The 27,805-nt window shown below is 42.1% G+C and overlaps 1 protein-coding gene across 1 annotated transcript; it reads right to left on the reverse strand.

The window, feature by feature from the left end:
* Positions 1–1,358: 1,358 nt before the first annotated feature.
* On the reverse strand, positions 1,359–27,805 carry LOC137374117 (uroplakin-1b-like). Its single transcript, XM_068039881.1, has 9 exons — positions 27,787–27,805; positions 13,553–13,725; positions 11,495–11,573; positions 9,025–9,225; positions 8,317–8,391; positions 6,764–6,886; positions 5,752–5,931; positions 3,857–3,940; positions 1,359–2,496 (listed from the first exon to the last, which is right to left on the reverse strand). Exons 3-9 carry the CDS (start codon positions 11,561–11,563, stop codon positions 2,446–2,448), a joined length of 783 nt encoding a protein of 260 aa, XP_067895982.1. The 5' UTR covers positions 11,564–11,573; positions 13,553–13,725; positions 27,787–27,805; the 3' UTR covers positions 1,359–2,445.

Raw genomic sequence — 27,805 nt, forward strand, 5'->3', positions numbered from 1 at the left:
GGTGGCAGGACCGTATCTCCAACACAGAAGTTCTCGAGGCGGCCAACATCCCCAGCTTATACACACTACTGAGTCAGCGGCACTTGAGATGGCTTGGCCATGTGAGCCGCATGGAAGATGGCAGGATCCCCAAAGACACATTGTACAGCGAGCTCGCCACTGGTATCAGACCCATCGGCCATCCATGTCTCCGCTTTAAAGACGTCTGCAAATGCGACATGAAATCCTGTGACATTGATCACAAGTTGTGGGAGTCAGTTGCCAGCGTTCGCCAGAGTTGGCAGACAGCCATAAAGGTGGGACTAAAGTGTGGCGAGTTGAAGAGACTTAGCAGTTGGCAGGAGAAAAGACAGAGGCGCAAGGGGAGAACCAACTGTGTAACAGCCCCGACAATTAAATTTTTCTGCAGCACCTGTGGAAGAGCCAGTCACTCTAGAATTGGCCTTTATAGCCACTCCAGGCATTGCTCCACACACCACTGACCACCTCCAGGCACTTACCCATCTCTCGAGTTAAGGAGGCCAAAGAAGCTTTGACTAGATGTTTTCTTCAACTAAATTGCCCATATTTTTCCTATCCTCACCCACTTCTACTGACTCATCTCTAGTAGATGCATTTCAAAACTGATTTCATGAACCCTTTATATCCCTCAAGGGCAAGAAATGCTGGCTTTGTCAGCAACACTCAAATCCTGCTAATGGATTTAAAAAATTAAAAAAATCATTGTCCTAACCTGCCCCTGCAATGCTCACCACCCCTCAAATATTGCATCCCTCCATTACATCAGCAATCTTCTTGTATCAAACCTTTGCAAAGCCTTCTACTTTGCCACATTTCAAACTTCAAAAGCCTTAAAACGGTTTCCTCCCACAACCTTTACACTCTTGGAAAACTCTTCTGTATCATGCCTTTAGTGAAGCTATTAATCTCAAACACATTCTTCTATTCAAATAATGCCTGCAGAGCAAGGTCTACATTTTGTTTCATTTCAGCAGAAATACTTAAAACATTTCAGAAGCCTCGAGTGTAGCAGTAGCAATCCAGCACATCAAAGCTGACGATTCACATTGCAGTTTCATAGTCAAACACAAGCTTTGAGCAGCTATCCAGAGTACCATCCTTTCAACTGAAGGACATTTGGAGAAAGATGGTGCTTAGCTATACCATGGATTCATTCATTTGAGGGGCTAGATGGAAGATACATTATTCTGCTGGCTGATAATGGTCTATTTTCAGGACTTCTGTAGCCTGACCTGGTCTCCTTCCCAAGTACCCTTCCAACTTTCATGAAGGTCATGTTAATCAACTGCACACTGTCCTGAAGATTAATAATTTATTCTTAAAATTAAATGCTTTTGTACATTAAACATAAAAGCCCCATAATGTACATATTACATGTTTAATACTCAGCTTACAGAAGGTGGAAAAGATACTAAATGCATTACCTCCAATAAGCTGCACTTGCATTTATTTACTTTCCTACAAGACAATACCTTCAGTGTTTTACACTGAATCCTAATGTCACACCAAGTATCACTCATAGTACATGTTGATTTATATTGGTATACACTGCACAAGTGAGTACTGTGAAAGGGGACTTCTGCCACAGATCATTTTATTGTTCAAGTAGTTGTCCCACCACTATTTGAAAATAAAAAAAAAAGACAAAGGGAAAATGAGTCTTTAAATTTAAATTTTTCCAACTGTGATTTCTGAAAATGATTCTATTACTTTAAACATATAGATTTAAATTCTTATTAGAAAAGGGGAAGGATCACACCATTAAGCATGCTATGCTTTTGTTCAATAGCTTCAGGGATTGAGTTTCTTTGTAACTATCCCCTGTCGGATAGAATTTAATATTTTTGTACTATTCAGACTTTATGAAGTAACCAATTGTAGAACTAAATTCAAAATCACTAGTGCAGCTAAAAAAAGATCATTTAGAGTTGAACACAGGTCATCTATTCTTCACAACCTGTAATGACTAACTCTCCAGCTTATACAGATGAAGTCACTTTGGAAGATTGGCCAAAATACCTACTCTTCACTTTGCCAACAGCTGACAGGTTAGAGGGAGGGAAAATAAAACCCAATTCTCATCAGCACTCAGTAGTTTCTGGCAAAAGCAACAAGCAAAAAATAAATTGTTGCCGGGCTGAAATTCCTGACACCATGGAGAGGACTGTAGTTTTCTGAAGCATGCTTCAATTTCACTGACAAATTTACAGGACTTAAAAGGCAGGAACTACAACAGTTTCTAAAGGTTTTCCACCAGGCCAACAAATGCAGGTGTAAGACAATGAATTGAATACAAAAAAATAACAGATTGCAACTCCCAATACTTCACAGGTTCAGTTTAAGAGTCCTCAGTATTGCCGTGAGGGGGATAGAATTGCAATCCCATTTGATTTCAAGTCCACATTTGAAGTCCAATGGCACAGTTTAATTAGCCAGTAGAGCATAGTAGTACATTGTTCCAGCAAGGACAAAGAACTGAAATAGGAAAAAGAGAGAAAAGTTAGCCAGCTTGTGTAGCAAAATGTATCCCAAGTTATCCATAAAAAACACCAAAGCAGATATTTCTCCACTATTATCCCAAGTTCTGTACTTCAGAACATAAAAAAAATAGCTGTGATAATGACCAAATAATGATCAATGTTATCAGAGGGATAAATGTTGACCAATACCAGGGAGAACCCCCACCCCACCCCGGGCTCTTCTTTGAAGAAAGTGCTATGGGACCTCCGTCTGGTGTGTAGATGGGGCACATTTCATGTCTAATCTAGAAGACAGCCTCTCTGGCAGTGAAGCACTCCCCAGTTACCTTGAAATTAGACTACCCACTGAGTCACAGCCAACAGATGTTCCTTCTCTCCTCCCCACCCCCCTCTTTGCAGCCCAAGCCATGACTCAGTCCAAGAGGCAGTCACTCTTCCTTAGTGTTTGTTCCCCTTGTACAAAAATAAGAGTCAAAGCAAATTCAATAATTAAATTTAGTAGGGTTAGAGATGGTGTACTGCAAATAGTGTACACATAAAGAAGCCCATTTTCTGCAGATTGTATACTTTGTAGTTACATCTTGTAGCTTCTTCAGTTAGCAGCACAAACAATTAAGACACATCCAAGAATAAGTTCCTCATGGCTCAATTACATGTGCCATTGAACCAAACAGAGACATATAAACCAGAGGATTTGTGCTGAATCAACTGGGACAATATTGCAGGCCTCAAGTTTACCTCAGCATCCCTCAGCTATGGGAAGAAAACAAGTTTTCACTCAACTGGAATTAGCAATTCAAACTGCAAAGTATACACAACGTTCAAGGTTGTGTTTAGCAGTGATCGCCTCCACTCCCACAGCTGAATGCAAATATTTACAAGACAACATGCAAACCATCATTTTGGAAAAAAGGCAGCCAGCAATTGCCATCACCAAATGGAGCCATAGCCAGCACAGGTCATTCTTTTAAGAAAAAAAAGTTTTTAAAAAACTAGATTCACGTTAAACATTGCTACCTGCAGCTTTTGATTTGAAATCCAGCATCAGGTTTCAAAATCACAATGAAGTGCAATGCTCAGATCGGATAGGAGCAAGGAACATTCACTAGGACTATTAAGATAGATCACCAACTTTCATACACAAGACCAGTGTTCCCACTGAGCCCTGTGGCAACCTGCAAGGTACCATGCAGATCTAGTTTTGTGATGAGTAATGTGTGCACAGCCACACAATTCTGGTTTTAAAAAAGGGACTATATATAGCAATTTTTTTTTGTTAAAAAGGGAACACTGCACAGGACACCCTACTGGATGCTGCATTAGCTGTGAGTAAAAGGCACACAGAAGACACTTACAGTCCAACAAAGGATAGCAAATCCAAACCATGCTACGCCCCAAGCATGTCTATTCAGAGAACCAGAAATATAGTCAAAGCATCCCTGTCAAAATAAAAAAAAGTTAGAAAAAGCATTGCATTGTGAAACAGTCTTTTTAATTTATTAGTATAATTTATTTAAAAATTATGTTTTCTGTTCAGTCAAGGAGAGGACATTTCCATTTTTGCATTAATTGGCCATGTTGAACATGATGAGGACATTTCCATTTTTGCATTAATTGGCCATGTTGAACATGATGAGCACATGGTAGCACATCATGTAGAGTTGGTACAGCACACCAGGACAGGACTCATCACATGTCCAATACAAGAAATGGAGCAAGGGGAAACCTGTATTGGGGATTATTGCAAATTTGGCTTCGCCATAGTTATCTTCACAGCTTCTGTGGTGTCAGTTGGTGTCCCACAAAAACAGCCCCGAGACACTTTTATAGGTCTCGACTTGTAGATTACCCAGGGATGCAACAGCAGCATCTGCATGATTAGAGCTAGATATAGTGCCTTTTGCATGTCTTTCTCAACTCTCTCCAAAGGGTGCTCCAGTTAAAACTGGATACAAATTATGCACAGAATTACAGATCACTTATTTCCATCAGTTTTTGCACAACTTAAAAATGAATGACACTTCAGCAAGTCACCTTGCTCAACTTAAAGCAAATATTCAAATTCTACTCCGAGATCATATTCCTCACCTCCTACATGGGGAGGTTAGTCTTCCCCTTTTCTAGCCTTAGAGGTAGTGACTGGATTCCTGCCCTTTCCTAGTACACAGGAAAGTCAGAAGAGCCAATAACTGAAATTGCTGTCATACTCTTCCTTTTGAAAGTAGTTTCATAGAATCTCCCCTATCAACCTTTACATATTCCTTTCTCCCACCCCCTCATTGTGAACATTGAGCTCATGATTGGGAATGACTCCTCCAATCATCCTGGGACTGTAAAAGGCTCCAAATATTGCCTAGTCCTTCTAGCAAGCAAAATAAAAAGACATCAAGTGACTCCATTGAGAGGATCATCACTAATGCAATTGGCATAAACTGAAATTATTTTGTAACCAATTAGGATTTGATTCTGCCAACTATATAATTTGTATCCAACAGTGTCCCCCAGTCACTGAAGGGAGAAGTGTACATCTCATGATCCTGCTCCAAGGTCACCGAAGTGCACACAAGGCCAAGAGAAAAAAAAAAGTGGAGGATGCCTCACTGCAAACCATACACATATTGAACCTGTGGATAAAGTTTTAGCTAGGTCTGGAGACTGATCCACTAAGAGTTCACAATCTGCTTGTCCTCCTTACCCAGGTGAGCAAACAAGGTGGTGCTCATGCCAGGCTTTAATACATTTTGGCCTTTTTAAATCCATTGTTTGAGTTATTTTTCCCTCCCCTAATCTTTTGTGGAAAACAAAATGGCCAAAAAAAAATCCTAAACTAGGAGTAATCTGCTCAAAAAAGTGAGCTCAATATATATTATTCCTGCAAATGAAAAGTAATTTCAGTGTTACTTGTACTTATGTGCAAAGTAATTTATTTTGGATTTGGTGCACAGGTGACAGCTTGGAGTTCAGAATGATTTTTTTTTTTAAAAAGCAAAAATGGAACGTGCATTTGTGAATACAGAATTAATTTCCATTCAATTTAAAATGGTGCAAGGAAAGGCCCTTCAATTACTGTATCTTTTCCCCACTTCAAGTTACAGATGTTGGGTTAAAGCTAGGTTATGCTATGGCTCAGTCTTTAGGACACCAGCACTGGGAATGTGAATATTTTAAAAACTTACACTGGGGCTTCTAATTCTCTAACACCTCTTGAACTGCTTTCCCTAGAAGTTGAATAATCCAATCTTTGCATTACCTGTTCATAAATAAAGCCACGAACACCAAGTTTGCAAGCATTTAAGTTTAGGATTTGTCTAACTGAGTCGGTTGTACAACACTCTCGAGGCCAGGGGAAGTCAGAATCTAAATGGGTTGATCTGAATGCAGAGTTGTGTTGAATCCAGTCCATTGGCCCATTTACACCACAGCAATTATTCTGCAAGGAATGAAGCACAACTTACTTCAGTTACAAGATGCACATACTGAGAAGTCAAAGCATAATATAAAGTCTGTTCTGCAGCTGTTGTACGTTCAAAGTAAATTCCCCTTCCGCTGTCCAACCCAGACGATTCCTACATCGAATATAGATCCTTTTATTTCTCAAATTGGCTACTCAAAATCTAAACAGCTAGGAAATTGAACTATTTTATAGTACTATACTATGTGATTTTACAGTTAAGGCAAGCTTTCTTCAAAATTGGGCAAAAATTTCAGTGTGGGAAATAGATAGCAACTCTGAAAATATACATCTTTTAAAATGAAAACACAATTCAGAACCCAACAGCCAGATAAGCAAACTAAGAAAAAAAGTGGAAAGATGGAGTGGGAAACGGAGGATGAGCCACAAAGATCTAAATTCTAAATAGGACACAGATAACCCACAAAGGGATCGTGCATCTCATCTGCCATTTCCAACTATCAAAGTTAACAAATCAGGTGTCGATCAATCTATCCAACAGTTTCCATTTATTGGATTTAAGACGTCATTTTTCTCTAATCTCAATAGTTGCACAGGTTCTTAGCAGCCAGAAATAAAGGCTTACTTTCTGAGACCTATATCCTGACCTGCACTGTTGGTTACAGGATTAAGACTTTTTATAACCTTCATTTAAAACCCCACTTTCTGGATTTTGAATACCAATAATCTATACCTTGCACATCTCTACTAGAATGAAATTATCCCAAATGCTCTACTCATTCCATCTAAATATCAAATTACTAGCCTACTTCAATCAATATACATAAGTTCATTCTCCTGCCTTACTTACATCGATCATGATATTATTCCAGGCAGTGGTGAGGCCTACATAGTTTCTGAACTGATCTTCATTCTGCCAGTTTCGGTTATCATACAACTGGAGCATTTGCTTGCGGAAGAAGTTTGGAATGAACTGCAAAATAATTTTTTGGGGGGGAAAGTGTGTTAAAATATTTTGTGCGTATTTATATCTACTGGAAAATCCCAACAGAAATAGGCTAACCCGGAAAAGATCATATTTTTCTGGCATAGGAAAATACAAAAACAAACTCTGCATCTGAAGAAACAGGTTTAACAATTCAGGGGAAGTCCTTTTTTCCCCCCACCAAATGTCAAGCTGAATTTTCTCAGATGCTGATGGACCTTGTGTATTTCAACAATCTATAATTTCTTTACATTCTGGCCAAAGGGAAACAGGCAAGTTTAAATTGGGTTTTAGGATGTCTAGTTTAAAAATTGATCCTCGAAAAATAAAGCCAGGAACCATGCTTTTAAAAATGACAAATTTACCTAAAAACCAGTAGACTTTAGATGGACAGTTGCTACAAGCTTATTTTGGATAAAGATAAACACGAAACTGGATACAAATCCTTTTGATTTTATGAAAACAATGAAGGTTGATATTTTACAAGAGTTTGTATTTTAAATAATGAACAATTAGGAGGCCTTGATTATTGAATGATATAGTCTTGTGCATTACTAAGATTGTGTTGAACTGGAGTTAAATTAAAAGTCAACTATTGCATTCCATTGACAATTCATTTCAGCCACAGTTCTCAATGTTTGCTGCCAAAACATTTAACTTTTGCCAGATACTGACAGCTGAATTTTCAGGTTTTATTTCAGATTCCCATCTGCATTAGCCAACTTGATGTACTGAGCTAAGAGAGATATTTCAATTTTATAATACATAGGCTATAGCACTTCTACAAGCTTCCAATTCATCCATTAAAATAAAAGCAAAATACTGCGGATGCTGGAAATCTGAAACAAAAACAAGAAATGCTGGAATCACTCAGCAGGTCTGGCAGCATCTGTGGAAAGAGAAGCAGAGTTAACGTTTCGGGTTAGTGACCCTTCTTCGGAAGTTCTGAAGAAGGGTCACTAACCCAAAACGTTAACTCTGCTTCTCTTTCCACAGATGCTGCCAGACCTGCTGAGTGATTCCAGCATTTCTTGTTTTTGTTCCAATTCATCCATTACTCAGTTCTGCAAGTACTCAAGATAAATGGGCCAGTATCCCAGGGAGAAACTTTCCCCACCTTGGGTAACCAGTGGAAACATTGAGTACTCCCAGGTTTGTTATTGGATACAAGACAGAGTAAAGCTTCCTTAAACCCATTATCCTATAGCACCAGTGCTACTTTATGCTCCTTGTCCTGTTATCTTTATGACTTCCAAAGGTTGCCAAATAAAAATTATACATTGGGATTGATCATGATCCACTCTAGATAGGACTTTCATTCCTTTAGCTAGAGTTTATTTGACCAATTACAGATTATCTTTATAGTCAGTAATGAAATTAATAGGCAAGTACTAGTGAATAAGAGAAAGGTTACTTACAAAATCCCTGTGTGTTGCAGCTGTGATGCAGGAGGCAACTTCAAAGATGTAGACGATTAGCATCAGAATAATGTACTGAAAAAGAATAAGGAGAGATTACTGGTCAATATGCACCTTAAACTGGAAAGGACTAAAATCTCTGGCAAACAGCAATGCTATTCTGATGGGCAAGATTAAATTACTAACTTCAAGAAAAGGGGTGCACTGTTAGATTCAAACAGGCACCCTGGGACTTAATTCCATTAATTAGTTGGGTTTGTACCACAGTTATTCCAATTGAACCCATCACACCACAGAAAAATAATTTAATACATCAGAACAGACATGTGTTAAGTATGACTGTTCACTTATTTAAAAAGGAATATCCAACATTTAGTTAATATTTCAGTTAAGTAGATATGGGCAATTCACTGCATGACAGTACTGTTCATTAAACACCATATTAATGCAGAATTTCCAAAAATGCTGCTGTTTTAGTAGCAGTCGCAGTAAAACCTACAACCAGATGTAATAAAATTCCATGCCATGACCAAGGAAACCACCCCTGGATGTGTTTCAGGCTGGAATCAATGCTTATGGTAATGGTTACAGCCTATTTCTTATTATGAGGTTATTCCTGGTCACTTATTGGGGGAGGCAAATCTATTATTAAAAGCAAACAAGAACTGGTTCACAAATCTCAACTCATTAGGCAGAATTCAAACTTACTGTTAAGATAAGTTTCTTGGCTGATTTCATGACACCAAATATACCGACTATGCTCAGTACAAACAAGCAGAAGCCAACAAAAAGTCCAATCCAAGCTGCAGCAAAAACGTCATCATTGTCAGCAGCTGAAAGTAAAGGCCAGAGGCCATGCTGATCCGAAACATGGAAGATGCATTCAGCAGTCAATGCAATGCCACACAGCTGCAAACACAAAGAGGATTAATAAAGAATTTATTTTTGTCTCAAGGTGCATCATGCCATTCAAATGGGGACCTTTCTTCTTAGAACAGGGCCACTATTTAAAGAAATGGACTGAACTGGTCTTCTGGCTTACAATGGAGGTGGTCAGCTACATGGTGAAGAAACTGCAACTAAAAAAAGGTCAATACTAAGAAACTATTCAAATCATTCTTTAAAAAGATAGTCCTACTCAAATTCCAGAAATCAAACAATCTTATGAAAAATTCTCATGCAGTTCGTATTTGCATTACTTTATAAAGATTAGTTAAGAGTTCCATTAGTCTAATCAGGAGCATCAGTGGTAGATTCCAGAAGGTGTGCAATGGATGCAAAATAAATCAGATGTAGTCATTATGAAAAGGCCCATATAAATGATTAGTAAATAGTGTTATTAATTCTTCCAACCCACCCCCACAAAAAGACATTTAATTTCCAACAGATGAAGCTGAAAAGCAATGGGCCACCTTTCCCTCCTCCAAATGCTCATTTGTTAAATGCAAACCTAGATAAGGTTATCTGGCCATGGGGAAGATATCATGGCAATATCTGAACTCACCCACTCAGTTTCCAGCAACATTTTATGGACAGAGTGCGTACACAAGTATTAACCATTTGTGGCACCTATACCATGACTTAGATCAGCCATCTCAGCATGCACAGTTTGTATATGGGACCTTCCTTGTTTTTATGGAATTCACTCAGCTGTGCCTTTTACCAACCAAGTCATTGGAAGTGTAAGTTTAGCATGTTAACAATCCTTGTCCATGACTAGTTCCAGGGTGGAGTCTCTACATCCTTCACTAGAAGTTAGTTTGAGGTATACTATTTAAAATCCTGATTGTTCAAAATGTCCTGTTGTATGGGAAATTTTAAACAAGAGTCTCAAACAGAGCCATCTTGCAGTGACTTAAAAGTTATGAATTTATACAATTACCAAATATGTAAATACAAAATGCATCTTTGAACAAACATTTAATAGGTAGACGCATATTAAAACACACAAGTTATTCTTTTGGCACAGATACTTGTTATTTCAGTTTCTTCCTTGCACACATTACATCAATGGTTAGAAAAGGAATCCATCCACTCCCAACCAGTAATTGGGAAATGTTGGAACCACCCAAGTGAGAACATACCTACAGTTTCATTAACAATACCAAGTGTATGAATCTCAGTTAGAAGGAAATTCACTGCCATACAAAGAGGAAAACTCAAAATTAAATTTCCTGAATAGGAATTAGATAGTAGGGCAGATTCAGCTCAGATAGTGTACTCAACCAAACAGTAAAGTTTGCATTCTCTTCTACCCAGTTTACAGGTTAGAAGGTTTGCCCCCACTGTCCGTTTAGGTATTTTGTTTAACAAGACAGACTGATACCTACAAAACTAAGGGTTAGCTGGGAGAAAAATCCAAATCCACATCAAGTAGTATTAGATTTAGGATTCGGGAAACTCAAGTTACCCAAGGAGGGACACTGGAAACAGAAATTATCTTTTCAAGTGTTAGCACCATCCCAGGGGTAGGGGAAGGGGAAAGATGGGGAGAAAACGTGGCTCAACTAGGAAGAAAACTGGACAGAAGACATGTCAGGCACTTTAAAGCATAATGGGCTTGGTACAGCAACAAAGATTTATTAGGGGTTGGTGCTGGTGAATTGAGATTCAGCATTACTGGAAACACCCCTTTCAAACAAAGTGGAAAAAAAGTAGCACAAATCATCCTAGCCAAAATGTGCAGTTTTTTCAAAAAAAGCACTGGATCGAACAGGTCAGAGTGCTCCAAGAGAAAGTTCAGACCTACTGCATACTTGAAATTGGTTTGAAGTAAAATGGAGGATAATTCCATGCCAGCTCATTAAGGATCAATTAATTCAGTAGACTGTGGTATAATACAAGAGCGCTAGCAAATTGGATTACTTTGAAGTATGCAATACAACTCATTGGAAACAACATATGCATACTTGATCCCAGAAGCCTGGTACTTCTGGAATCGCTGCTACTTGTCAGACATCCTGAAGTCTACACCCAGTTTGATGTAGACAGCGAAAAAAAAAACAAATAGCAATATGCTAATCACTAGTGAATTGGAAATGTGAAATCATATTGAAGGGTTTATAAATATGCAAAAATATATAGGAATATTTATTTTTCTACATTTTGGTAGGAAGCCTAGCTTCCAGTGCCATTCTCCTCAAATACTCAATGCCAAAACAGTTTAGCCAATTCTTACCATGATGACTACATTTCCAAAAATCAGCAATCCTTGGAAAGCCCTCACTCCAGAACTTGGTTTTGCCATTTTTAATCACCTAAAATAAGAAAACTTGATAATTTAAAATTCCTTTAAATTTTGCATGTTAAAACTACCAATCTATTGTAACAATATTAAGAGCATTGAATCTTAAAAAGAATGGTGCATTCTATTATAGTTTAGAATCTAACATACAAGCAGAGATGGATCTTCTGCTCTGAACAATATAGCCCAAGTTTGCCCTGTAAAGTAGCAGAGAAAGGCAATACATTTACCAGTTCCTTATAGCAGCCATTAGTAATTGCCAAGGGAAAAAAAATTCAGAGGGAAAAAAATTCCTCAATGCACAAGTCCAGTTAGTCCGATTAACTATTTTTATTCATTCACAGATGAGTTTACACAGCATTCATAATCCACGATTTTGCAAGTGCACACAAATCAGAATGGAGCAGGTGCATTGCTATGCAGAACGAAGCCAGAAGCTACATGGACACCAGGTTCAATCCTCTATCAAGTGACAGCTATGTTAACAGCACGTCCCAAACCCACAACCTCTACTACCTAGAAGGGCAGCAGACATATGGGAACACCATCATCTGCAAGTTCCCCAAGTCACACAATCCTGACTTCGAACTATAATTGTCATTCCTTCACTGTTGCTTGTCAAAATTTTAGGATCCCTCCCTAGAAGCAGCATTGTTGTACTTAGACCAGATTGTTGAAGAAAGCCACCACCTTCAAGGGCAAATCCCATAAAACAAATAAAAAAATTTAAGTTGAATTAACTTGTCAGAGCCAAGACGGCAATTGAGTAGGAGACTGAGTAGTTAAAATACTGTGAGGTTTTACTGTACTACTTGCATGCCTTTAAAAGTAGTAAATATTCCAAGGTGCTGCATACCAAGCCTCAAGGAGATATTAGGACAGGTGATTCTTGATCAAAGTAGGTATAAGTAGAGTTTTAGAGAGAGTGAGAGAGAGAGAATCTAGCTCTGTTACTATCTACAGCCTCTTCAGGCAAGTGGGTGGCTGATGATATCAAGCAAGATTGGCTCCAGATAACTTGTCCAAAAAATGATCACTTGGACAGGTATCAGAGGACTGCAGCAGTCAAGAGAACTGTACCCCAGCATAATTCAACATCTCCCAGGAAAAAAAAATACACCTGTAACAGAGAAGTCTCAGTTTGAGCAAAGAGCTCCCAAATAAAGCCACAGCTCAGTATTTTATACAAGCCAATATGAAAATATTTAGACATTTTACTCCAAAGTTGAGATAATGAGATTCCAGGTCACAACAGGAACAATAGAAACCCATCCCCATCTTCCCCTCCCTTTACACTCCCTTGCTCAGATCAATAGTGATTGTAGCTCAGGCCATTAGCTGAAGGGTGGAAACAGGTTTGACAACATTCTTAAAACAAACAAGTACCAACATACCAAATCAACACAGAAAGGAGTAGCAGCCAGAATCATTAATAACTCATTACAGCAGGAAAAAGACAAGTTTAATTTAAACTAAACCAAGCACTCACCCAAATTAAGCCTTAAACTGCTGGTTGGATCACAAGATTAAGTCAATGACAGCCAAAAGGGAAGAGGAGTACACCACACCCATTGGGTGTCATTTATTTCAGCAATCATATACTGTTGCTAAAACAGGGCAACTTTCAAGTTCTAGGCATTTGCCAACACAAAAGGAAGAACACAGAGCAAAACAAAAACTTGAATAGCACCTAAAAAAAAATCGAACTTTGCTCACAATGGTGAAGCAAAAGGACAGCCAAATAGGCTTTAATAAAAGCTTGCCAACTAGGCTAAGTTACAGGAGCTTCAAACCACTTTCTTGCACTTACCGCGACAGCTAACAAAAAAAAAACTGGCACCCCAAACATTTAATGCAAAAAATGTTCACAACTTATATAAAACATAAAGTTAAACAGACTAAACAGTAGAGAAACAAAGTAATCATCGCAACAGGCTCTAAAAGCGTATTAAGCGCCATTCAATCAGATGCGAAGGCGAAAAGTACTGGTACCTGTCTCTGCTGCACCTGACTCCGGATAATTCTGTTTCTGCCGCGGAGCGGCCGCACTAACAACTTTTAAAGCCCAGAGCAGGGCCCGCGCTTGCGCGGTTTGCCAACCCTACGTATGCCACGCCTGTGCAACGCTTTGCTCTCAGTGCATTGGTATCGCAGGGGGCTTCCTCCTGGTAAAACAAAAAATAATCAACTGTTTTTTGGAAAAAAAATTAATCCACTGAAAGGCAGCTAACCAGAAAGATTTCACCCTCATCTTGTGGACTATTTTAAGGAAGTGTCATTCCTAACTCGATAACGTGGTGTAAAAACAAGAAATGCTGGAAATACTCAGCAGGTCTGGCAGCATCTGTGGAGAGAGAAGCAAAGTTAACGTTTCAGGTCAGTGACTCTTCATCAGAACTGGTAAAGGTTGGAAATGTAAAAGGTTTTAAGCAACTAAAGGGGGTAGGACAAGAGATAACAACAGGGAGGTGTTGATAGGACAAGATCACAAAGAATAACTGACCAGGTCATGGAATAAAGGCAAACAGTATGTTAATAGTGTGGTGAAAGACAAAGTGTTAGTTCAGAGAGGGTGTCAATTGACCAGAGTAGATGTTGTAACTGCTGCTCCTGCCACAAATCCCGTTTCCAATGCAATTTTGTATTTTAATGAGCCATGTAGCAATGGGGAACATGTGGGTTCATGTGTCAGGGGCAATCTTTCTTTGGTGGAACCCGCCGTCACTGCCCCAAGCATCATGATCACCACAGATATAAAACATTTTGTGCTTGCAGCATCAAGGATCAGCAGCCTTCCTTTCATGTAAGTATATTCAGACTAACTTAGTTGAAGCTGTCACTTAAATCAAAATGTTTTTGCTTCCCTTGTTTTGTGAAACTCACCACCAACTTCACATCATTTATTTTCCCTCCAACCAAAGTGAAGCAAATGGCAGCCAGCAGGCAGCGTCCCACCCCACGGTTCAGTGAAGCCTCCCTGCAAGTTCTCCTCCAGGCCATCAGGGAAAGGCAGAAGGGTCCTCTTCCCTGCAGATGGAGTCAGAAGACCCTCCCGCCTCACCAAGGCAGCCTGGCTGGAGGTAGCGGAGGAGGTCTTGAACCATGGGGTACCTCTGAGAACAAGGGTGCATAAGCCGTAAGCGCATCAATGACTTGCTCAGATCAACGAGGTAAGTGGTCCTGGCGAGGCTGCGTCACTGATTTCTTCCATGGCTAGGTGTCATTAAGGCAGAGGGTATGCAAGGAATGCAGTCAAAGGCGTGAGCAGCCTTAGTGCCATCTACTAAATGATGATGATTGGCATTGTGACTGAATGTGTCTTGCAAAAGCCAATGCAGAATGAGTGATGTTGATGCATATATGCAATGGTTGTGATGCATCATTGCCATGTCATTAAATCTGCACTGTCTGTTGCAGGAGAAATGAAGCCACAACCAGCGTGAGCGTACTAGAATGGGAGGTTCCCTGACATAGAACCACAGAAAAATTACAGCACAGAAGGAGGCCATTCAACCCATCGTGTCTGTGCTGGCTGAAAAATAGCCGCCTAATCTAATTCCACCTTCCAGCACCTGGTCCATAGCTTGCAGGTTACAGCACTTCCGGTGCATGTCCAAGTACCTTTTAAAAGAATTGAGGGTTTCTGCCTCCACCACTATTCCTGGCAGTGAATTCCAGACACCCACCACCCTCTAGGTGAAAAAGTTTTTCCTCATGGCCCCTCTAATCCTTCTACCAATCACCTTAAATCTGTGCCCCTGGTAATTGACCTCTCCGCTAAGGGAAACAGGTCCTTCCTGTCTACTCTATCTAGGCCCCTCATAACTTTGTACACCTCAATTAAGTCACCCCTCAGCCTCTTTCTAAGGAAAACAACCCTAGCCTATCCAATCTTTCCTCATAGTTGCAACTTTCAAGCACTGGCAACGTTCTTGTAAATCTCCTCTGCACTCTCTCCGGATAAACTATGTCCTTCCTGTAATGTGGTGACCAGAACTGTATGCAATACTCCAGCTGTGGCTGAACTAGTGTTTTATACAGTTCCAGCATTACATCCTTGCTTTTGTATTCTATACCTCAGCCAATAAAGGAAAGCATTCCATATGCTTTCTTCACCACTCTGTCTACCTGTCCTGCCACCTTTAGGGACCTGTGGACATGCACTCCAAGGTCTGTCACTTCTTCTACCCCTCTCAATATCCTCCCAGTCAGGCTGCTGACCTCGGCTGAGGAGAAGGCTTTGGAGATTGCGAGAGAGGGAGATAGGACGAGCGGAGATGGAGAAGCAGGAGCCATAAGGCATGAGGATGAAGTGTCATCTATATGTTGAAATTGTGTGAACTTATGTGAAGCACATGTTAAAGTGCCTTTGTTTGCATCTCCACTGTAGGTGTCCACACTCGAGTAGCAGACACCATGTGGCCCAAGACGACTCCTCTGGGGAGGAAGAAGAAGCCAATGCCCCAGAGGGTGCACCATCACCTGCCTCTTCTTCCACCTCCGCCAATGCAGATACATCCACACGGTTCGCGGGCGGGGGTGGGTTTAAGATTAGAATCTGGGTCACAAGCTGGTGTGCATGGCACAGACACATCCCAGCAGCTGAGGGAGCATGTGCCAGCTGGGTCCCCTGACAATCGGAGGACTGCTGTGGGCCAGGCCCCTGCTGAGCCGCACGCTCACGATGATCCTCTGTTTGTTGCTACGAGAAGTCTGCTGAATGTGCAGCAAAGCCACGTGGAAAATATGTTGGAGATGCTTGAGGTCATGTGTTGCTTTGTGCATGCCATGGAAGCTTCTATGCAAGCCATGACGTCTGCCATGTCCCAGGCATTTGAGCGTATGGCTTCCTCAGTCAAGAGTTTGATGAGCTCCGTGGCGAGTCTGATTGACCACTCGAGCCATATGCGATCTGACCTGCACTCCATCGCTGTTGCCATGGACTCCATGCAGCAGAGTCTAAGCGAGAGGGGGACGAGGAACCTGGGCCTCCCTCCAGGTGTTCCTTTCCCTCAGGGAGAGAGGCAGGTGCCATCGTGCAAACAGATGGAGGACGGAAGAGTGCCAGCTGCCCTGGGGCCTTCCTCTCAGGACACCCCCAGGGTAAGAAGCGTCTCGTCCTGCCCCACCCCGCCTCCAGCATTAACTCCCTTACTTCCAGCAGGTGAGCACACGGGGACACTCAAGCACCAGTGCTGCAGTCCCCCAATAGAATGGAGCCATCGAGGCCCCGTTCCTCCAGAGGACGCCCCACCACAATCATCCACAGCAACAGGCAGTGCACTGAGCATACTGCCTCCACCTCAGCTGCTAATGTCGGGGTAGTACCTAGATGTAGTGGGAGAAAAAGGAAATTGAAACAGTTTTGAGCATGGAGGTGGCACAGGCGATGTAGAAATGTTAACGAATGCAAAGATTAAAACATTTTTATTTCTTTCAAAATTTTATCCACTCTCAGTAATGTTTTGCTTGGTTGCAGATGGATACAAAGAAATTTTTGAGGCCTCTGGAAGGAATGCAGTGATGCTTTCCAAGCATCTTAGGAAAAGTCCAGTTTCCATATCTCATTGGCATTTTAACCTTCACTTTTCCATGATGGCTGTTTTCCGATTGATGACTAATAACTTTTTCCAATACTGTCATGCCTTACTTTTGTTTTCTATAGTCATAACAACGCTGCTTGCAGTGGTGTGTAGTTGCATTCACCATAACCCATGGATGATTTCAATTGCCAATCACATGAAAGTGCAGCAACGCTTCATTAAGATTGCACAGATGAATAAGATCTCATGCAAAAGGGAATTTCTGTCAGGAATTGTTATGTTTCTCCTTCTAATGGTCCTCAATGATGTGGCTTATTGTTGGCGGAAATGTGCATAAATGAAGTTCTCCCTGATGTCCCTTGCATGTCTCTCCCTGGCCCTCATATCGATGATGGCATCATTGTCATTGTTGTACTCCTCTTCACCCTCTTCATAGTCTTCCTCATCTTCCTCCTGTTCCTCCCCCTGCAGAATGTTGCCGCATCTAATTGCAAGTTTGTGCAAGGCACAGCAGACAACGATTATTCATGACACCCTCTGTGGCGCGTACTGAAGAGCCCCTCCAGACCGGTCAAGGCAACGGAATCGCATTTTCAGCACGCTAATGGGTGTGTTCAATGATGGTACTAGTGGATGCGTGAGCAACATTGTACCTCTCTTCAGCAGCGCTTTGGGGATGACGTACTGGTGTCATCATTCACGTACAAAGCGGATAACTCTTGTTACCCAGGATCCATCCGTCTGGTTCCTCAAAAACTGCTGGTAGCTGGGAGTTCCTCAAAATGTAGGAGTCATGACAGCTGCTTGGGAAACATGCGCGAACATGCATGATGCGTCTCCTGTGGTCATAAACTGGTCGCACATTTAAAGAGTGGAAACCTTTGCGATTGACAAATGCAGCAGGCTGGTCCTAGGGAGCTCTAACGCCTGCATGAGTACAGTCGATCACCCCTTGTACTCTAGGGAACCCAGAAATGGCGCTGAAGGCTGCAGACCTTGCTGCCTGGGAGTCCTCATCTACAGGTAAGTAGATGAAATAATTGGCACGTCGAAAAAGGGCATTGATCACCTCTTTGATGCACCTGTGAGTTTCAGACTGCGAGATGACACATATATTGCCCGTGGATCCCTGGAAGGAGCCACTGGAAAAAAAATTGAGTGCAGCAGTCCCCTTGAGGGCAACTGGCATGCGATTCCCACCGAAACCGAGCACCTGCAGGTCATGCCGCAGGATCTGACAAATTTCTGTGACATATCACGTGACATAACCTTAGGCGTGTCTGGCATTGCCTCTCTGACATTTGTAGATAATTTGTCCTTGGCCTGAGGATGCGATGATGAGCCAGTGTCCGTCTTCGAGAAGGCCATTCCTGGATGTTATCATTTGGAGCATCCTCACCTTCCTGTTCTGCCTGTTGCTGGCACTCAGGCATCATGAGTTGAGAGAAAAGAGCCTTCCTTAGTCTCTGCCTTTGCTGTTCTTTCTGTGGTACTAGACAAATTGGGTATATGATATCCATTTCACTGCAGCTCTTCTGAACAAATAAGCAGAGTGCGGCGGTTCATCCCTCTGTTGCTATCGAGCTGAAACATCAAGGCAATGAACAGCTCCCTTATATCTGCCTTCAAATTGCAGCCAGGTAGAAGACACACCCACTGTCCTTCCTCTCCTTGAGTGTCCATGTGGTTTCCGTTGTCATTGGAGAAATCTCCCCAACTTCCAACCTCCTCCTGCTGCCTTCGAGCTTGAGCCCATCACCCTTGACCCACCCAATGTTACCGTTACCCTTCCCTCCGTTACCATTGAGCCTCCCCCCATTACTGTGCACAGTGTAATCATCAATGTATTCAAGCCATCCCTCTCCTTGTTCCTACTTGTGTTACTATCGACATGCTGACTCTTATCCTTGAATTTATCCTTACATCGAACTGACCATCTTTGCTGAGTCCCGTTCCCCTCCATATGAAGTTGTCGATTTCACACCCATTAGTCTAGACCTTCCCCCCTACAGAATCACTTTGCCCCCATTGACTGTGACTTCTCCCTCAATTTGTCCCACAACTCCCCGACATCGACAGCACTCATTCCTCCCTTTAGGCCCTTGCCAAATATCTTCACACAATGCTAATCTAATCCACCCACCACCCCCACATCAGGCAAAATGCATCTTCACCATCAACATCAACTACTCAACACTCTGGATGTTCCACTCCACCCTCCCCTGCTCCTCCATGCACCCGATCAGCCCTACCCTTCCCTCCCCTGCTGCTCCATGTAGATCCCGCCCATGCCGTCACCACCATTCCCTGAGATGATTCACCATTGCTGGTGCTGAGCCTGGAGGCAAACATTCATTCCAATGCTGTTGTTAGTTTAGCGGCTGAGTTAGAGAAGAGCATAGTCTTGAGACTCAACTGCACAAATCCGACTGTTGCACACAACGTTGAAACATTCATGCACTGGGTGGCATGGGAATATCACTTGCCATTCAGTTAATCTGGCCGGTAGGACTAAATCCTAACTATGCGTAGGGTAATGAGTATTCATGGCATGTAAATGAATGCAAAGCTACAATCTGCCACTGCACTGAGGGAACCTTGGAATGCTGCAAACTCATCGCCAACCTTAATTCCTGTAAAATATCCTGCTGTTGGGAATTTAACAAAACACCTCCCGCCTAATTGTATCTCCCTGTGCGGCACTAAATCCACTGTGATAGACTGCATAAAATTCCCCCAATAGTGTCATTTACGGCACAGAGGAAGGCCATTTGGCCCATCAAGTCCATGACAGCTCTCCACGGAGCTATGCAGTCAGTCCCATTCCTCGGCTTGATCCCCGAAGACCTGCCTCCATTTCTCTTAGGTGGCCATCCAACTTCCTCTTAAAGTCATTGATCGTATCTGCTTCCACCACCCTTGTGGGCAGTGAGTTCTAGGTCATTACCACCCACTATGTAAAAAAGTGCTTCCTCATATTCCCCTTGCATCTTTTACCCAAAACTTTCAATCTGTGTCCCCTAGTCCTTGTACATTTGTTAATGGTAACAGTTTTTCCTTGTCTAACTTACCCAAACCTGTCATAATCATATATACTTCTGTTAAATCTCCCCTCAATTTCCTTTGTTCTAAGGAGAAGAACCCAGCTTTTCCAACGTAATCTTGTAACTAAAATCCCCCATCCCTGGAATCATTCTGGGAAATCTCCTCTGCACCCTCTCAAGGACCCTCACATCCTTCCTGAAGTGTGGTGACCAGAACTGGATGCAATATTCCAGTTGGGGCCAATCCAGAGCTTTATAAAGGTTCAGCATAACATCCCTGCTTTTGTACTCAATGCCTCTATTTACAAAGCCCAAGATCTCATATGCTTTACTAACCACTTTCTGAATATGTCCTGTCATCTTCAAGGATCAATGCACCTGCAACCCCAGGTTCCTCTGTTCCTGCATACTCTTTAGAACTGTGTCATTAAGTCTATATTGCCTCTCCCTATTCCTTCTGTCAAATGCATCATCTCATACTTGTCAATATTAAATTATATCTGCCACCTGTCTGTCCACTCCGCTAGCCTATGTCCTGCCACACCCCTAGGTTTGGTATCATCAGCAAATTTTGAGATTCTACTCTGTATTCCAAGATCCAAGTCATTTATATATAGCAAAAAGAAGCAGTGGTCCCAGCACTGACCCTTGGGGAACACAATTGTCTACCATTCCCCAGTCTGAAAAGCAACCATTGACTACGACTCGCTGTTTTCTGTCCTTAAGCCAATTTTTTATCCAATTGGACATTGATCCCTCTTATTCCATGAGCCTCAATTTTATTAACCTGCCTTTTATGTGGTACCTTCTCAAATGCTTTATTAAAATCCTTATAAACAACATCCACTGCATTCACTTCATCAACCTTCTCTGTTACTTCAAAAAAAATGTAATTAGATTAGTTGAACACGACTGGCTATCCCTAATTAACTCGAACCTTTCTGAGTGGCCGTTGATATTTTCCCTGATTATTGTTTCTAAAACCTCACCCATCGCTGATGTTAAACTAACTGGCCTGTAATTGCTAGGACTGTCCTTACACCCTTTCTTGATAAGGGTGTCACATTTTCCACTCTCCAATCATCTGGCACCTTTCCCGTATTCAGGGAAGATTGGAAGATTATGGCAAGCCCTTCCGCTGTCTCCTTTCCCACTTCCTTTAGCAACCTGGGATGCAAGCCAACCGGACCAGGTGACCTATCTACACTAAGCATAGCCAGCCTTTCCTGTACCTTCCCCCTCTCAATTTTTATCCTATCCCTTTCCTCTACCCTCTCTGCTTCTACCGATATTTTGTCAGATTCCACTTCCTTAGTGAACACTGATACAAAGTACTCATTAAATATATTAGTCTTGCCCTGTGCCTCTAAGCATATATTGCCCTCTTTGTCCCTAATAGGCCCCACTCCACTTCTTACTACTGTTCAGACCAGGTGAGAAAGGGGTCTAGGGTTCCCTCTTAGCCTTTACCTGGTCTTACAGTAATAGGCTTTCATTTTTAAACACGCTGTTTTTTTTTTAGCTCCCCCTTAGTGAATCCTTGTTCATTAACCTCCAATTATAACGCAAAGAAACTAGCAAAACGGGTTTTCTTAGGTTTAAATAAAATAGGTTGAACTTTATTAAACTTAAACTCTAATTCGGTTAACGCCTATGCATACATGACGCGCCCACACTAGCATGCATATGCGATACACACATACAGATAGAGACAAAAAAGAGCCGAAGAAATAAAGTGGAAAAATTTGAGGCAATATCTGAAGATGGTTTTGGTTACTGTTCTTCGAGCTCGCTGTAAAGTCCTTGATTGTAGGTAGGTCTTACTTTTTGGTGGAGCCCAGCATTCTTCTTAAACCTTGTTCAATGTAGGAGACTTTTCTCTCTTGAAGTTCATGTGTCCTCAGCGGATCCAGAGGCTTGTGAGAAAGAGATGGGAGCAGACAGGAGAGGTCTTCTCATTCCAGGAGCAAACAGTCTTTGAGTTCGAAAACTCTGTGGCTAGTTCAAAAAACCCTGGACCAGCCTATTAGTCATGTAACCAGCTGGTTTAACCAGTCTTAGCTTTTTTGGATTGTATCACCTCAGCAGTCTCTGGAATGCTGTTCCTTACACCTTCAATGTCTGGTGATCAAAATCCGTTGTGTGTTGGATGTGTCAGGAAATGGTCCGTTTGTCTCCACAAGCACTGTCTGTTAGTATACAAATGTTTTTTTAGCTAACTGGCAGCCTTTGTAACAGGCCTTCTCTTCTTCCCAGCAAGTTTAGAATCAGTATTCATATGGTAAAATTAATATGCCTTGTTCTTGGCAGGTGGGGGGTCTGCATGACACCTTCACACCCAGCGGAATGAAATGCGATTTGAGAAAAGCGCATTTCATTACAAAGGGTCGAGAGAGAAAATATAAGATGCAGGGAAAAAAATATGTGTCTCTCTCCCTTTTAACTACCCCCTTTTGGCATCCCAATAAACATGTGCTTCTTTGGGGAAGTTTTTCTTCAGTTTGCCCATTTCATGACTGCTTAGGGTCTTTGTTCCTGTTGAGGTCTGCAAAGGCGGGTTAGTGGCGGTAGACTTAATTAGCCCTAAGTTGGAAATTTTTTTCTCAGGAGAGTCAACAGTGGGTGGGTTTATCCTGAACTCTCTTTCTGTGCTTTGCTGAGTCATGCAAAGGCTTTCAACTTGAGGGGATGGGTGGTTCTCTTTTTTATGACTGTGGGGGAGGATTCTTTGCTAATCTCCCCTTTGTCCTCTGGGACACTCCTGCCTGCAGGTATTTGTGCAGACTCTACTGCACGCCCCTGTGGCACTTCAACTAGGTGAGGTACCACCCTTACTGTTTCTCTGCCCCCTGGAAGTCTTTCTTTATCTCTGCAGGTTACTGTAAATGCTGTTAGCAACTCTGGTGGGGTGATTCTAGTGTCTGCATTTACATAGGAGGATGTGGGGTCTAACTTTTCAAATATTTTGGGGTTGGCTGACCTGACAGTAGGGGGTTTTCATCCAGGATTCCTCCCGGACTTCCTTTAACTTGCCTTCTTGGTTGCTTTTTCCCCTTCCCTTTCTAACCTTTTACTAGCCGTGTGCCTGCCTGTCCCCTTTTGTTCTCGGCAGGGGTCCTTTACAGGTCACAAGTCCTCTGCTGGAGGGTCCTCCTAACAGAACTTAGGGGTGCAGGTTTCACTGTAGTTTGGGGTTTCTCCTCAACCTGGCACATGTGGCAACTCCTGCAGTACTGCACATCTTTGTGGAATTTTGGCCAGTTAAACTGCAGTCTTATGTGGGCTTTGGTCTTTCGTATACCAACATGTACAGACATTGTAGTCTTGTGGGCCCTTCTTAATATTTCTCTACAGTACCTCTGCGGCACCACTAACTGGTGAACTACTGTCCACTCCTTGCTCTCAGGTCTGTGAGGAGAACTCAATTTCCTCATCAGTATCTAATTCTTTAAGTAGTAGCAATCAGGGACTCCCTTTGCTTCAATTTCAGATTGGGCAGCCTGTGCTAACTCTCTCAATACTGGGTCGGCTTGCTGAGCCTCAGCTAGGGAAAATCCATTTAATTCATTCCCTGGGTATCCTAACTTTCCAAAGAAGGTCTCAGATAGACAGACCTCATGGTCATCTGCCTGCAGTGCCAATTCAGTCTCCTCTGGGGGAGCCAGTTTGATCATGGCCTCACTCATTACACATTCAGGGAGACTGCAGGGGACCATCTCCTGCCACTGCCCTGTCTCTCTGACCTCCTGCGGTCCTCCTTTCACTACTGGGGGGGTGGCTACCACCTTCACCCCCACCAGATCATTACATAGGAGCAGGTCAACCCCATTCACAGGCAAACTAGGGGCAATCCCTACGGTCACCGGTCCCAAAACTAGGTCGCATTCCAAGTACACCTGGTACAGGTAAAGGCATACACTGCCCTCCTATACCATTCACCACCATTCTGATGTTCACTGCACGCACTGGGGGAAAGGTCAGGCCTTTTCCCCGTAAAAGGGATCTAGTGGCTCCTGCGTCCCTGAGAATTACTATGGGCTTGCTTGCCCCACTCGAGGGGTATGGGGTTACCTTCCCTTCAAACACAAAACCCGATAAACTTCAGGAACCCAATTAACTCTTCCTGCACTTGCAGCCATAAGCTTCCTGGGTCTCACTCTTACTGCAGTCAAAGCCACAGCTTGTTCTTTCCATCAGGGCCCTGTCTTCACTGAGCAGGTGTGCCCTGATTAACCCTACAGGTTTTCCCTTTAGTTTCCAGCAGTCAGCTTTTAGATGACCTGCTTTATTACAATGGAAGCACACAGGTCTCCAGGTCTCACTCCTGCTCACAGCACCTTCCCTTTTGGCTAGATGAGGGCCCCCTGTGTCCCCTTTCCTTTCTCTCCCAGGACTGCTTGGGCTCTTATCACCTTCCCACCCTTTATCCTTTTCGGATTTGTGGGGGTGACTAGGAAAGGTTTTTCCCTGGGAAACCAACTTATAAATTAATGCAAACGCATCAGCCAGAACGGCGGCTTGCCGGGTTCTCTGAACCCGCTGCTCCTCTACATGGGTCTTTATGGAGAATGGGAGAGAGTGTTTAAATTCGTCTAACAGAATTACTTCTCTGAGATTCTCATAGCTGAGCTATACTTTAAGACCCCTCAGCCACTTATCAAACACAGCTGCTTGCTTCTTTCAAACTCCAGATAAGTTTGATTAACTTGCTTCTTGAGGGTTCTAAACTTTTGGCGATAGGCTTCGGGTACTAATTCATATGCCCCGAGGATAGCATTTTTTGTCAGTTCATAATTTGATGAAACTCTCATCTGGCAACAGGGAATAAACCTCATGGGCTTTTCCGGTTAGCTGGCTTTGTAATAAAAGAGGCCGCGTCTCAGCTGGCCATTTTAGCTGCCTTGCCAGTTTCTCAAAAGACACAAAAAATTCTTTCACATCTTCCTCATTGAATTTTGGGATTAGTTGAGATAGTTTTAACAATTCTGTACCCAGCCCTGAATTACGCTCCTCCATATTGGCCATGCTTTCACTGGGGTTACTCTGTCGCCCCCTAGTTAACTCAAGCTGCCTTAGTTCTCTTTCTTCATATTCTTTCTAAAAGGTTCTTTCTCTCCCTCTCTCTCCTCAAATTCAAGTTTCCTTTGTTCCAAATGTATCTTTGCTCACAATGTCCTTTCTGAGTCTACTTCTAACCCTGTTTCTGCTTCTTCAGAATCAAGGGAAAAATGGTTGGCCACTATCCTTAGGAGTTCAGACTTCCTAGCCTTGCCACATACAGTGATCCCACACGGCTCAGCGATTTCCCTCAACTCCTCCTTACACAGTGCTTTTAACTTATCCCAAGATACTTCACCCTGGCTCGGGGAGCTACTAGCTTCAGTTGTAGACATATTAGGATTCAAGCACACACAACCACAAGAAAACCTGTATTGGAATCTTGCTCTGTTTTGATTGGGAACAATTTGGCTTCCCACCTCCAATTTCTCTCGTTTGTCTGTGGGTCAAATCCAGGACGGTAGCCCCCAAATTTCAGTTATGAGCAGGTGAGAAAGGGGTCTAGGGTTTCCTCTCAGCCTTCACCTGGTCTTACCGTAATAGGCTTTCATTTTTAAATACACCTTTTTTTTTAAGCTCCCTCTTAGTGAATCCTTGTTCACTAACTTCCAATTATAAGGCAAAGAAACTAGCCAAACAGATTTTCTTAGGTTTAAAGAAAACAAGTTGAACTTTATTAAACTCAAACTCTAATTCGGTCAACGCCTAGGGATACGCGAGGCGCCCACACTAGCATGCATACATGATACACACATTCAGATAGAGACAGAAAAGAGCCGAAGAAATAAAGTGGAAAAGTTTGAGGCAATATCTGAAGGTGGTTTTGGTTACTGTTCTATCGAGCTCGCTGTAAAGTACTTGATTGTAGGTAGGTCTCGCTTTTCGATGGGGCCCAGTATTCTTCTTAAACCTTGTTCAAAGGAGGAAACTTTTCTCACTTGAAGTTCATGTGTCCTCAGTGGGTCCAGAGGCTTGTGAGAAAGAAATGGGAGCAGACAGGAGAGATCTTCTCACTCCAGGAGCAAACAGTCTCTCTGAGTTCAAAAATTCTGTGGCTAGTTCAAAAAACCCTGAACCAGCCAGTTAGTCATGTAACCAGCTGGTTTAACCAGTCTTAGCTTTTTTGGATTGTATCACCTAAGCAGTCTCTGGAATGCTCTTCCTTACACCTTCAATATTTGGTGATCAAAATCCATTGTGGGTTGAATGTGTCAGGGAATGGTCCTTTTGTCTCCACAAGCACTGTCTGTTAGTATGCAAATGTTTTTCAGCTAAGTGTCTGGCGGCCCTTGCAACAGGCCTTCTCTTTCCAGCAAGTTTAAAATCAATGTTCATATGACAGAATTAATATGCCTCATTCTTGGCAGTTGGCGGGTCTCGTTTACTATTTACATGCCAGTAGAAGATCTTTGGGTTCCCTTTTATGTTGACTGCCATTCTTTTCTCATAGTCTCTCTTTGCCAGTTTTATTTTCTTCTCCTCCCCTCTCAACTTATTGCATATGGCCTGATTCTCACTTGAAGAATTCACCTGACATGCATCACACACCCTCTTTATAATTTCTATTCGCCTCATCATCCAAGGAGCCCTGTTCTTGGTTCCCCTAGCTTTCGCCCTTGTTGGAATATTCCTAGCCTGTACCTGAAGCATCTCGTCCTTAAAGATAACCCATTGTTCCGATACAGCTCTTGCTGTCAACCTTTCGTTCTATTCTACCCTGGCTAGATCCCTTCTCATTGTGTGTCTCTGTTATTCCCATTTTTTTGCCAATCTGCATTCATATCATACAGCTTAAAACTAACTTACTGGCATGAGGAAAAAATACATGATACCTGGGTGTGATGGAATTGATGTGATAATGATGCACAAGTATGACTGTTAAAAAAAAATACAGCAAGTACTAAATAGAAATGCACATAGACTCACGACTTAATAAAGATAGATGGATATCACTATTTTTGGTAGTGTACAGTTTTACTTAAATGTATTATTACTGTAGACGTTTTGCACTATAATTGCATTCATTATTATTGTTATTTAGAAGAGTGGCATTCTGGGACTCGAGGCTGGTCTGTGTGACTTTGGAAGCTGGGGAGTCCAAGGAGCATGGAGCTAGGCCAGCATTTATTGCCCATCCTTTGAGACAACTGAGTGGCTTGCGAGGCTATTTCAGAGGGCAGTTAAAAGTCAACCATATGCTGTGTCTCTGGAGTCACTTGTAGGGCAGACCAGGTAAGGACAATAGACCTCCTTCCCTAAAGGACATTAGTGAACTAGATGGCTTGTTACAACACTCTGGGAGTTTCACGGTCACCGTTTCTGAGACTAATATTTTATTCCAGATTTACTTTAACTTAAATTTTAATAATTTAATTAACCCTAGATACCATGGTGGGATTTAAACTTATGTTACTGGATCATTATGCCAGGTCTCTGGATTATGAGACCAGTAACATAAGCACTAAACTACCATACCCATTACTGCAGAAATTTATCAGTATAATTACATTTGTGTGTTACAGTTTTCCTTCTGGTGACAATTAAAAACTGAAACAACACTTTACAATAGAAAGTCACTCACTCAGTTCCACACAATCTCC

The sequence above is a fragment of the Heterodontus francisci genome, chromosome 10 (assembly GCF_036365525.1).
Source record: "Heterodontus francisci isolate sHetFra1 chromosome 10, sHetFra1.hap1, whole genome shotgun sequence".
NCBI classification, from domain to species: domain Eukaryota; kingdom Metazoa; phylum Chordata; class Chondrichthyes; order Heterodontiformes; family Heterodontidae; genus Heterodontus; species Heterodontus francisci.

Bases quoted from the DNA above. Each gene is read 5' to 3' on its own strand.
- LOC137374117 (XM_068039881.1), bottom strand. From the start codon at position 11,563: ATGGCAAAACCAAGTTCTGGAGTGAGGGCTTTCCAAGGATTGCTGATT. The intron at 8,392-9,024 runs GTAAGTTTGAAT...ATTCTTTTTCAG, and splicing joins CCAAGAAACTTATCTTAACA to TACATTATTCTGATGCTAAT. The intron at 6,887-8,316 runs GTAAGTAACCTT...ATTATTTTGCAG, and splicing joins CTGCAACACACAGGGATTTT to TTCATTCCAAACTTCTTCCG.